Genomic DNA, 13,329 nt, shown 5'->3' on the forward strand with positions numbered 1-13,329 from the left:
TAATATTGACTTTGATTTTATTTCCATGTACCTTTTGATCTGCACAAACATGACTGAAATAAATAAGCTAAATCTCTGACTCAAGGGTTCCTATGGTTAGTGATGACTAATGAATAACAGTGATTGCAGATCAATCCTAATGCTTGTTAGAAAAAACAGAACTAATGGATTGGAGCTCCTCCCTGGCTGCAAGCATAATACACTTTTTAATTTAATAACTATATACACATTTTGAAATTTTTGATAATATAATTCAAATTTTATCAAAATAGTCCTTAAGACATTCAAATATGGTAAAAAGTGCAGGTTGATTTAAATTCTATTATTTATAGGGCAGACATTTTCTAATTAGTCTTTGCTGTAGCTGCCCATTCTCTGACAGCAATCTACCCAGACTCATCCTTAAAGTAGGATACAACATGTAATATAATTTCAAATTGCTAACCAATTAGGGGAAATCACTCCTTCTACAATCTATAAGTAGAATTCTCAGGAAGAGCTAAAATCTTATCAATTTTATGATTAATTTGATATTCATAAAAATTTAATTATTTGATTAGTGAGGGTGAAAAAAACAAAATGAAGTTGTTTCTTGTAAATGGTTAAACAGAACTAAATCTTGATATGGCAAAAGTGTCAGAGGTTATAATAAGCCCATGCCTGGTTCATTTGTCTCCATGTGAAAATTATCCAAAATTAAATAAAAATATTTGAATACATCTGCTGACTATTACATTAGAAAGAAGGCCTGGCTATACATTATTTTGATCTCTTAAATTCTCTATAGAAGTATGAAAACTATTATGATGGTGCAGGTAGGATGAGGATTAAAACTGAAAGGAACTCTAGCTATACCAGGTACAAAGCAAAGAAAAATTGAACTGCTGTGCTACTTTAGTTTGCTTGGTTTATTTTTACCTTCAAGTAAATTTAAGACTGAGTGTGTATTTGAAGTCACAGTTTAGGCTGAACTGTTTAGGTTTCAATTGATTTTTGCTTGTATGAGTTGAACCCTATATATCAAGAGCCTAAAGTTAATGAGAGATGTCAAGAACTAATTAGAGATCTCAAGACTGGTGGCAGCTTGGGCTGCAGTGATCATGCCCTGGTGGAATTCAGAGTCTTGACAGATATGGACCAGGTGAAAAGTAGAGTCAGGACTCTGAATTTTAAGAGAACAATTTTTCAGTTGTTAAAGGAATTAGAGGGTGGGACCCCCTGTGAAACTGCCCTCAGGGATAAAGGAGATGAACAGAGCTGGCATATCTTGAAGGGTATTTTTCTTAGACCACAAGAACTCTTGATTCTCACATGTAAGAAATCAGGCAAGGAAGGCAGTAAACTAGCATGGCCCAGTAAAGACCTCCTGGTCAAACTAAAGTGCAAGACGGAAATGCACAGGCAGTGGAACCAGAGACATGTATACGAGGAAGAACATAGAGATGCTTCCCAGAGGTGTAAGGATGGGATGAAAAAAGCTAAGGCACACTTGGTACTGAAATTGGCAAGGGATGCAAAGAAAAATAAGAATGGCTTCTACAGGTACGTTGGCCAGAAAAGGAAGATTAAAGATGTCCTACACACACACACACACCACCACCACCCCCCGATAAATAGGACAGAAGAACTGGTGAGAACCTACATAGAAAAGGCTTAGGCACTCAACAAATTTTTGCCTCACTTTTCAATGAAAATGTCTCTTCCCACATCCCTCAATCCCCTGAACCTCTAGACAGGGACTGGGAGAATGAAGTTCCTCCCATCATAGGAGGAGATCAGGTTCAAGACCACCTAAGGAACCTGAGCATACACAAGTCCATGGGACTCAACGAGATGCATGCCAGGGTCCCGAGGGAATTGGCTGATGTAGTTGCTAAGCCATTCTCCATTATATTTGAGAAGTCATGGCAGTCAGACTATGTCCTCGGTGACTGGTAAAAGGGAAACTGCACCCATTTTTAAAAAGGGTAAAAAGGAGGACCCTGGGAACTGCCAGCCAGTCAGCCTCACCGTGGTGCCTGGTAATATCATGGAGCAGATCCTCCTGGAAGATATGTTGAGGCATATGGATGACAGGGAGGTGATTAGAGACAGCCAGCATGGCTTCACCAAGGGCAAATCATGCCTGACTAATCTAGTGGCCTTCTTACGCTGGAGTGACTGCATCGGTGGACAAGGGAAGAGGTATGGATGCCATCTACCTGGACATCTATAAGGCCTTGGATATGGTCCCCCACAACATTCTGGCCGCTAAATTGGAGAAAGATGAGTTTGATCGATGGACTGTGTCCTGGTTTCAGCTGGGATAGAGATAATTTTCTTCTTAGTAGTTAGTACAGTGCTGTGTTTTGGCCATGATGTCAGAATAATGTTGACAGGACACTGATGGTTTTAGTTGTTGCTGGGTGGTGTTCATACTAAATCAAGGACTTTTCAGTTCCTTGGGCCCTGCCAGAGAGACGGCTGGAGGGGCACAGGAAATTGGGAGGGGACACAGCCAGGAAAGCTGACCCGAACTAGCCAAAGAGGTATTCCATACCATATGACGTCATGCTGAGTATATAAACTGGGGGAAGAAGGAGGAAGGGAGGGGACATCTGGCATTATGGCATTTCTCTTCCCGAGTAACCGTTACACGTGATGGAGCCCTGCTTTCCTGGGGATGGCTGAACACCTGCCTGCCGATGGAAACAGTGAATGAATTCCTTGCTTTGCTCTGCTTGCGTGCACAGCTTTTGATTTACCCTTTTTCCCCACCTTTCCATTTTGCTGATATTATTATTGTTAGTATTATTATTTTTATTACTTTTGTTCTTACCTCTTTATTATGTTTAAATTATTAAATTGTTCCTATCTCAACTCTTGACTTTTACATTCCTTTTCCGATTCTCCTCTCCATCCTTCTGAGTGAGGGGGAGTGAGCAACTGGCTGCGTGGTGCTTGGTTGACGGCCAGGGTTAAAGCACGACAGACTGTTAGATGGATATGGAACTGGCTGGATGGCCATGTCCAAAGAGTTATAGTCAATGGTTCCGTGTCCGAGTGGAAACCAGTGACGAGTGGTGTCCCTCAGGGGTCCATATTGGGACCAGTACCATTTCATATCTTCATCAACACAGACGGTGGGACTGAGTGCACCCTCAGCAAGTTTGCAGATGACACCAAGCTGAGGGATGCAGTTAATTTGCTAGAGGGAAGGGATGGCATCCAGAGGGACCTGGGCAAGCTCGAGAAGCGGGCCCATGTAAACCTCATGAAGTTCAACAAGGCCAAGTCCAAGGTCTTGCGCCTGGGTCAGGGCAATCCCCAGTATCAGTACAGACTGGGGATGAATGGACTGAGAGCAGCCCTGCAAAGAAGGACTTGGGGATACTGGTGGATGAAAAATTGAATAATGAGCCGGCAATGTGCACTTGCAGCCCCAAAAGCCAATCGCATCCTGAGCTGCACAAAAGGAAGCATGGCCAGCAGGTCAAGGAAGGTGATTCTGTCCATCTACTCTGTTCTCGTGAGACCCCACCTGGAGTACTGTGTCCAACTCTGGGGTCCCCAGCACAACAAAGACGTGAACCTGTTAGAGCAGGTCCAGAGAAGGTCCATGACAATGATCAGAGGGCTGGAACACCTCTCCTATGAGGAAAGGCTGAGAGAGTTGAGGTTGTTCTGCCTGGAGAAGAGAAGGCTCCAAGGAGACCTTATTGCAGCCTTACTATATATAAATGGGGCATATAAGAAAGATGGAGAGAAACTTTTTACCAGGTCCTGTAATGACAGGACAAAGGGTAGCAATTATAAACTGAAAGAGGGTAGATTTAAATTGGACATAAGGAAGAAATTCTTTACCATGATGGTGGTGAGGCACTGGAACAGGTTGTCCAGAGAATCTGTGGATGCCCCATCTCTGGAAGTGTTCAAGGCCAGGTCGGATGGGGCTTTGAGCAACCTGATGTACTGAAAGATCATAGAATAATAGAATCATAGAATCATTTAGGTTGGAAAAGACCTTTAAGATCATCAAGTTCAACTGTTAACCCAGGACTGCCAAGTCCATCACTAAACCATGTCCCTAAGCACCATGTCTACACATTTTTTAAACACCTCCAGGGATGCTGATTCCACCATCTCCCTGGGCAGTCTGTTCCAATGTTTCAACACCCTTTCAGGGAAGAATTTTTTTTCCTAAGATCCAATCTAAACCTCCCCTGGAGTAACTTTTGTCCTGTCGCTAGTTATCCAGGAGAAGAGACCTACCCCCACTTCCTGCAACCTCCTTTCAGATCAATAAGATCCCCCCTGAGCATCCTCCTCTCCAGACTAAACAACCCCAGTTCCCTCAGCTTTTCCTCATAAGATTTGTGCTCCAGACCCTTCACCGGCTTCATTGTCATTCTCTGGGCACACTCCAGCACCTCTATATCCCTCTTGAAGTGAGGGGCCCAAAACTGAACACAGTATTTGAGATGTGGCCTCACCAGTGCCCAGTACAGGGGGTCAGTCACTTCCCTAGTCCTGCTGGCCACACTATTTCTGATACAAGCCAGGGTGCTATTGGCCTTCTTGACCACCTGGGCACACTGGGGGCTCATGTTCAACCAGCTGTCAACCAGCACCCCCAGATCCTTTTCTACCAGGCAGCATTCCAGCCACTCTTCCCCAAAGCTGTAGCATTGTGTGGGGTTGTTGTGAGCCAAGTGCAGGACCCAGCACTTCTCATTGTTGAACCTCCTACAGTTGGCCTCGGGCTGTTGATCCAGCCTGTCCAGATCCCTCTGGAGAGCCTTCCTACCCTCAAGCAGATCAACGCCCTCCCCAACTTGGTGTCGTCTGCAGACTTACTGAGGGTGTGCTCAATCCCCTCATCCAGAATATTGATAAAAATATTAAACAGAACAGGCCCCAATACTGAGCCCTGGGGAACACCACTTGTGATTGGCCACCAGCTGGATGTAACTGCATTTACTATCACTCTTTGGGCTTAGCCATCCACCCAGCATTTAACCCAGCATAGAGTACACTTGTCCAAGCCATGAGCAGCCAGTTTCTCCAGGAGAATGCTATGGGAGACAGTGTCAAAGGCTTTACTAAGGTCCACGTAAACAACATCCACAGCCTTTCCCTCATCCACTAGATGTACCTGACCATGGCAGGAGGGTTGGACTAGATGATCTTTCAAGGCCTGTTCCAAACCAAACCTTTTCATGAGTCTATAAAAGAATAATAATGAAAGTAATTTTGTAGTTTCCTGCTTAATAATTTATCAACAAGAAATGCACTTTAATGTATTCTAATGCCTCATTTATTTAACTACACACTATATATAGTGCCTTAAAAATGGGAGGAAAACTATTTAACAGTCGAAACACAATATTGGAATTGTAATTTAATTTTAATCTGTATTCCTTAAAAGCTAGATAAAGCAAAATAAAAATAATTCAGAACATTCTAATTAACAGGTTTTCTTTAACATGAAGGAAGTGCAGGATAGTGAAAGGTATGTACTTCAAGTTTTTTTTGCATAAGGCATTATTTTTTGAATGAGAACAATATGGACTTATATTGGGATGAGGTAAAAGTTAGTAATTACTCTGTTGAATTTCAGCATTTGTATTTGGACATAAATCCTTGTAAACATTAAAATATTTAATTTTAAAAAAAATTAAAATTCTAGCTTCTAATTTTGGCCATCCCAAAATTATTCATCTTTTCATTTGCAAAAATTGATATGGAGTTTTGATACCAATCAAATGATTCTAGGATATCAAAGTCTACTACTCTTCCTGGATCCCTTGAAAATTGTTTGTGTTTACTGACTGTATGTCATCTACACTTTGATCCTACACTAAATTTATTGTTTCCACTTATTGAAATTTATTGTCAGTTTACAATACTAAACTTATGACATGATATTTTGCTAGACAACAAAAGGTTGCCATCTGTAGATGACATGTTCAATTGAGAAGAACATTTCTAATGTGTAAAGGTTTATTTTTATTCAAATATAAAGTAATTCATAATAACTAATATGAAACAGGAATATTTTTGCCATTTAAATATTTTAAAGAAACATTACTTTTTAAATTTACATCACTTCAGAAGATTCATTGCTTTTGCTTAGATAAACCTACTCTCATTCTGCCTGCACTTTGTAATCATGTTCCATGAAATATTTTTCAAATGAGTGAAAACATTTTTTACCTGATTATGCAAAGTCAAGAAATAAGATGAAGTGTTGCTTTTGCTATTTGATATTTTTTAATGAGTTTTTACTCATTACACTGGTTTGCAAAAGTAAAATTCTTTAAGTAACTTTTTTGACCAAAAAAAACCCTACTAAAAAAAATAATTAAAAGAAATGCTCATTAATCGTCCTATACCTTGCTATCAATCCCTCCAAGACAGCTTTCAACTCTTGTTACTGCAAGTGTCCCAAGTTCTCTTATATGTTATTTCCAAATCTCTGCAACCAGGTCAGAATGTTATCAAAGGTTTGGTAAGTATTCATTAAGGCTATCCAGCAAAGCTAGAATGAGCATAAACTCATTTACATCCCTGGAATTCCCTAAGGGAAAGGAACGTGTTTGTCTTCATGCTTAGGTTTCTATATTATTAACTATCATGGTTGCAACAGAAGGCATTTTTCCATCCCTTAACACATTTCCACAATGAGCTGATGTTGAAATGGAATTGAGAACTACCATAAATAAGTAATGAAAATTGTACTGGGTTTACATGGCAAGGTTCTGGTAGCAGAGGAAGGCTACAGGGGTGGCTTCTGTGAGAAGATGCCAGGAGCTTCCCCTATGTTTAATGGAGCCAATGCCAGCTGGCTACAAGACAGACCCACCATTAGTCAAGGCTGAACCAATCAGCAATGGTGGTAGCACCTCTGTGATAACATATTTAAGAAGGGGGGGAAAAATCTGTGCAAAAAATTGCAGCAGAAAAGAGGAATAAGAATATGTGAAAGAAACAACTCTGCAGACACCAAGGTCAGTGCAGAAAGAGGGGGAGGAGGCGATCCAGACACCAGAGCAGAGATTTCCCTGCAGCCCATGGTGAAGACCATGGTGAGGCAGGCTGTCCCCCTGCAGCCCACAGAGGTCCATGGTGGAGCAGATCTCCACCTGCAGCCCATGGAGGACCCCACACCGGAGCAGATGGATGTGCCCTGAAAGAGGCTGTGACCTCGTGGGAAGCCCATACTGAAGCAGGCTCCTGGTAGGACCTGTGGACCCATGGAGAGAGGAGATCATGCTGAGGCAGGTTTTCTGGCAGGACCTGTGACCCTGTGGGGGACCCACACCAGAGCAGTCTGTTCCTGAAGAACTGCACTCCATGGAAAAGAAACATGCTGAAGCACTTTTTGAAGAACTGCAGCCCATGGGAAGGACTCATGCCGGAGAAGTTCATGAAGAATTGTCTCCCATGGGAGGGACCCCATGCTGGAGCAGGGGAAGAGTGTGAGGAGGAAGGAACAGTAGAAACGTGTGACAAACTGACCGCAACCCCAATTCCCTGTCCCCCTGCACTGCTCAGAGGATGGAAGTAGAGTAATCAGGAGTGAAGTAGAGCCCAGGAAGAAGGGAGGGGTGGGGGGAAGGTATTTTAAGATTTGTTTTTATTTCTCATTATCCCACTCTGACTTTTGATTGGCAATACATCAAATTATTTCCCCCAAGTTGAGTCTGTTTTGCCTGTGGTAGTAACTGCTGAGTGATCTCCCTGTCCTTATCTCAACACACAAGCCTTTCATTATATTTTCTCTCTCCTGTCCAGCTGAGAAGGGGAGTGATAGAGTGGCTTTGGTGGGCACCTGGTGTTCAGCCAAGTTCAAACCATAACAATGAACTGAAATAATATATTCTTAGTATTCTGAAAAAGTAACAAATATCTTGAAATAAGCTACAAACCCAACAATAATATGGAGTCAAAACATAAATGAAGTCAAACAGCTGTATGATGAGCTATTTTATTTAAATTTTATATTAGCTATAGATCATCTTAGTAATATTTTCTCTTATTCAGAAAGGAAGATGAAGTGTCTAAAGAATCTATTTCAGTCCCCAGTACTACAAATTTTCAGTCTCATCCACATTCTTATGCATGTGAGCATCCCCAGTGCACTGTGCTGGTTTTGGCTGGGATAGGGTTAATTTTCTTCATATTACCTGGTATGGGGCTATGTTTTGGATTTGTAACCAAAACAGTGCTGATAACACAGGGATTTTTTAGTTATTGCTGAGCAGTGCTTACACAGAGTCAAGGCTTTTTCTGCTTCTCACCCCACCCCACCAGTGAGTAGGCTGGGAGTACACAAAAAGTTGGGAGGGGACACAGTTGGGACAGCTGACCCCAACTGACCAAAGGGATATTCCATACTATATGACATCATGCTCAGCAATAAAACTAGGGGGACAGTTTGCAGGGGGGGCTGCTGCTCAGGGACTGGCTGGGCACCAGTTGGTTGGTGGTGAGCAATGGTTTTCATTTGCATCACTTGTCTTTCTTGAGTTTTATTTTTCCCTCTTTTTTTTTTTCTTTTCATGATTATTATTAATGTTATTTCTTTTTTAAAATTATTAAACTGTTTTTGTCTCAACCCACGAGCTTTCTCACTTTTACTCTACTGATTCTTTCCCCCATTCCACTGTGGGGGGAGTGAGCGAGCAGTTGCATGGTGCTTAGTTGCCAGCTGGATTTAAACCATGACAGCACTCAATTAATACTATTCACATACACAAAGTTGAACTAAATGTAAATATTTGCAAGGTAAAGCCATGTATTACTGATTCTGCCAACATAATATGCTTTTTGCTACAGAAACATGTCAGCATGCAGGAACATCATAGTGACTAAGAAACTATCCCCAAAGATTTAAGTTCTGAAGTACTTACTGTAGCTGGGGAGGCCCGCGTTGTATGAGTAGCTGAATGACCAGAATTTTCCATTGAATTGCCAATCAGATAGCTCCCTCCTGAGCTGCTAATGAGCTGTCCTCCTGCAACATCCATCTGAATCCCTCCGGTGCCCACCATACTATGAGAGGAGACCACTGTTGCTGCCTGTGCAGAACTTCCTTGAGTATCGAAGTAATTTCCCCCAGTGTTTTGGCTATACATCTGAGTTTCCGTGTAAGGATAGGTCGTTCGACTTCAGGAAAAGAAAACAAAAGAAGTAGTAGTTATTTATTTTGATTGTTTAAGCGAGGGAAAAAAACACTGTAGAAAAGAGTGTACAGTTGCTATAACCAGACTTAATAGGCTTGGCAAAGAACCCCTGCCTCCACACAAAATAATATTTCATTATGTCAAAGTACTAATTAACTTGGACTCACTGTTTAAAATAAGTATTCATTAAACTTCACATAAAATGTTTTCAGTCCCATCTGAAGAGGGGTGGAGAAAAGTATGACAAGAATTGAAGAGATGAAAGGAAGATCTCATTCAAATATTAATACATTATATAATAATGTATAGAACTGTTTAACTTTTTTAATCCTACAGTCAAAGCTGGATTTTTATTTAGATGCCATTTATTTTGTATACTGTTGTCCTGGTTTCAGCTGAGATAAGAGTTAATTTTCTTCCTAGTAACTGGTATAGTGCTGTATTTTGGGTTTAGGATGAGAATAATGTTGATAACACATTGATGTTTTTAGTTGTGGCTAAGTGGAACTTATACTAAGTCAAGGACTTTTCAGCTTCTCGTGCCCTGCCAGAGAGAAGGCTGGAGGTGAATAAGAAGCTGGGAGGGGGCACAGTCAGGACAGCTGACCAAAACTGGCCAAAAGATTATTACATACCATAGAACATCATGCTCAGTATATAAACTGGGGGGACTTGGCCGGAAGGTGGGAATTGCTGCTCAGGGACAGGCTGGGCATAGGTCAGCAGGTGGTGAGCAATTGCATTGTGCATCACTTGTTTTATATATTCTTTTTGTATTATTATTGTTGCTATTTTCTCTTCCTTTGCTGTCCTATTAAATTGTCTTTATCTCAACCCACAAGGTTTACTTTTTCTCCTGATTCTCTTCTCCATCCCATTTGGGGGGGGGGGGGGAGTGAACAAATGGCTGTGTGGCACTTAGTTGTTGTCTGGTGTTAAACAACATAGACAACGATGTATGTTACAAAACTGCAAACATGACTAAAAAAATGTCAGCCAAGATGGTCCTATATACAAGAGTACTATAAATGCTATAAATGTTTTGGATTGATTTTACATTCACTGAAACTCTCTGACTGAAGTTTGAAATTCTGAGCTCATTTGTATTTTAAGACATCCAGTTCAGCAGTGAGATGTTAAATTGGACATGTACAGTGTTACGATAAAAAGTAATCAAACTAAGCCAGAATTACAATTTGTGAAGGGATTAAAAAAGTCTTTCTAACTATTAAACATCTGGGCCTCATTAACCAGTTAATTTTAAACTTTTCACTTAACTCATTAACCTTATGTCATTCTTCACTTCATGTTCATAATGACCAGGATCATTACCCTTTAACGGGTAATCTTTTGTTAGGTATTTAATATAGTGGATATTTGGTCCTGTGTACTAACTTGAACTTTCAAATTGATATAGTTCAAAATACACAAGTAAATAACACTGATCAGCTTTTCTAAAATGAAGAATCTGGATTTTGCAGTAATTAAAAAATTTTAGCCAACAATTCAAGACCAACAAGCTTTATTCCATGGTATGTATTGCAATAAAATAGTCAGATGATAAAAATTAGCTTATTTACCCAAATGATAATTTTTACATTAATCATAAAATCCTACAATGCTCCGTAAAATCAACTGGCACCAACATTTTGAACCCATAATAAGAACCAAGTCAGAACTTTTACTGTATTAACTATGACCATCATGGATTCTCTCTTGTTCTTCAGAGACAGCAAAAACATCTAAAACTTAATTTTAATATCCCAAAAGCTTTTCAGGTTCTGTACCATATTGCTTGTTTTCATGTTACTTAATCTACTTTTAAATTTTTTTTGTTGTTTTATTCTTGGTATTTCAAAAGCTTTAAGAGCAGCTGTGAGAAATTAACAGTTAATCTAGAGAGACTACAGTACAGCCTAATGAAAACAACAATTTTTTTAAAGGGGGGGTGTGGGGGGGGAGGCTCCAGAACCTGTATGGTCATCTAGTAGCACCTTCTTTTCAGAGCTACAATCAAGCCATCATTTCCATTGCAATAACATGTGCAGGCAAGACAGTTTGGAGAAATTTCCTTGGGGATACATGATTGATTTTATTAAACTGAGGCATCACTGAATATCTCCAATGGATGGTAAGTGAAGCATCTGCTACCAGATCAGATGTTATATCTTCCTTTGAACCAGGGTACTGTAGGACAAGGCCTCAAGGACAAGAGTCCAAGTACTGATAGCCTGATAAATAGAGACTTGTTAGAACTTGTAGGGCACAAGCCCTGGGAGCAAAGGAACAAGCTAACTGCAGACCCCTGAGCCGTCACAGTTGAGGAGGCAACCAGACGGACAGAGAAACAAGTAGCCAGATAAGGGAACGGATGGCGCCAATATGTAATCAAGAAAGCCACGTAGAAAGAAACTCCCTAACCTTGGAATAAAAATTATTGCTATGTCAAGATAAACTAGTAAGTTCCTGTTGTTCTAACGGTGTGCCTTAAATATCAACCAATCAGTGTTTTTTACGCTTAAGATTTAACCAATCAGTGTGTAATATGTAGAAGGTAGAAACATATATAATTGTAAGAAAATCACTAATAAATGGACAACTTGCTTGCATCAAGCTGAGTCCCGTCTCTTCATTCGCCGCAAATTGGTGACCCCCACGTGATCCGGTGAAGGATCTGACGTGGAGGGACTCTCGAATCGCCTAACTGAGCGACATGCAGCGAATCCCACAGAACTTTGAATGATCTGCTGAAAGGAAGCAGGAGCCGGCCAGCCATAAATCCCTCCGGAGTTGAGAGGTGAGCTGTGGGAAATCTGTAACGGGGAATCAGGCTTCGTCCCCAGAAAGAGACGTATATGGACTCATGAAGGGTCTTCTAGTCAGATCAGGGAGTCCGTGCCTCAATCTCCTCAAATGGTGACCCCTATGGTGGTGTTCCGAAGCCTTGGAAGAATAAGGACGGAAAAAAGACAGCTTGTGGAAGAGGGCTGCGTTCCGGAGGAGACGGCTTGGCTGAACGATCGTCTTGCTGTCTGGACCAGGCGGAAAACCTAAACCCCGAGGATAATGCCTGTATGCATCGAGACAGGTGAGCAGCCAAGAAACCTTAGAGATTTTAAATATTTGAAGAAATTTTAAGAAGCTTTAGAAACCTGTACTCATTGAGACAGGCGAGCAGTCAAGAAACTTTAGAGACTTTGAAAGAAATTAAAGCGGTCAGCAGACAATTGTATGATGCTGCCGCAGAGGGGAGCTCCGTGTCGGGAATGCATTTAGCACCTTGGTGGCAAATTCTGACTACTCTTTGCCCAGTGTGGACTAATTCTACTAATGGTGCTAAACCAGAGGAAGCTGTAAATTCCACCGACAGCGCGACTCAACACACTTTCAACGATGCCGATTATGTCCACACCTCCTCTGCCCCCAAAGCTTCTGTCACTGACTGCAGCGACCCTCACAACACAGGACCAAGCATGGGAACAGGACAACTCGGACAATGATTTTATTGACACTGATAAACCTTTTGATCCAGGTCCTATAGATCTGGAAAAGGAGCTAGACCTTTCCCCCACCCCCTTGTCTCTCCTGATGCATTGATTGTACTTTGGGGGAGGGTGAAAGGGGGTCTGAGGGATTGGTGGCAGGAGTGCAAGCGGGAAACACTTAAGAGAGGGGATTTGGGAGTCGCTATGGCATGTTCAGTATTTTGTCAGACAAATCAACCTGCAGAGTGGCAGCCTGTGCAATACGAGGCTGTTAAAGAGTTAAGGAAAGCAGTGCGGGAAGGGGGGATTCATAGCACATTTGCTATGTCCCTTCTTGAAGTGATGGCAGAGCCTTACACACTCACACTGCATGACTGGAAGTCATTGCTTTGTATGGTACTAACTGATACAGTATATGATGTGGTTATTTGATTTTTGTGAGCTATGTGTAGTGGCCTTGACTGAAAACCTTAATCGGGGAATTGCTGTTAACTATGAGCAGTTAGCTGGAGCAATTAACTGTGCCGATTCTGTGACTCAGGCAAGGTATCCCAGGGACAACTGTTTGCAAATGAATGAGATGGCTATTAAGGCAGTCAGGATGCGGGAGTCTTGCCACAGTCTTGCAGGGTCCTAGAGAGTCACTAACTTTAATACTAACTTGATTGATTGGCTTC

The 13,329-nt window shown here is 41.4% G+C and overlaps 1 protein-coding gene across 3 annotated transcripts in view; it reads right to left on the reverse strand.

Annotated features, from left to right (window-relative positions):
* Positions 1–13,329, reverse strand: part of LOC119140829 (transcription factor RFX3-like) — a 173,406-nt gene that overhangs the window by 52,506 nt on the left and 107,571 nt on the right. For all 3 annotated transcript variants that reach the window (XR_005101740.1, XM_037372463.1, XM_037372464.1), the window contains exon 4: positions 8,895–9,150. Coding sequence is in view for 2 of the 3 variants with exons in the window: in XM_037372463.1 (XP_037228360.1) it covers positions 8,895–9,150 (256 nt within the window). In the remaining variant the exon portion in view is untranslated. The remainder of the gene's footprint in view (positions 1–8,894; positions 9,151–13,329) is intronic.

The sequence above is a fragment of the Falco rusticolus genome, chromosome W (genome assembly GCF_015220075.1).
Source record: "Falco rusticolus isolate bFalRus1 chromosome W, bFalRus1.pri, whole genome shotgun sequence".
NCBI lineage: Eukaryota > Metazoa > Chordata > Aves > Falconiformes > Falconidae > Falco > Falco rusticolus.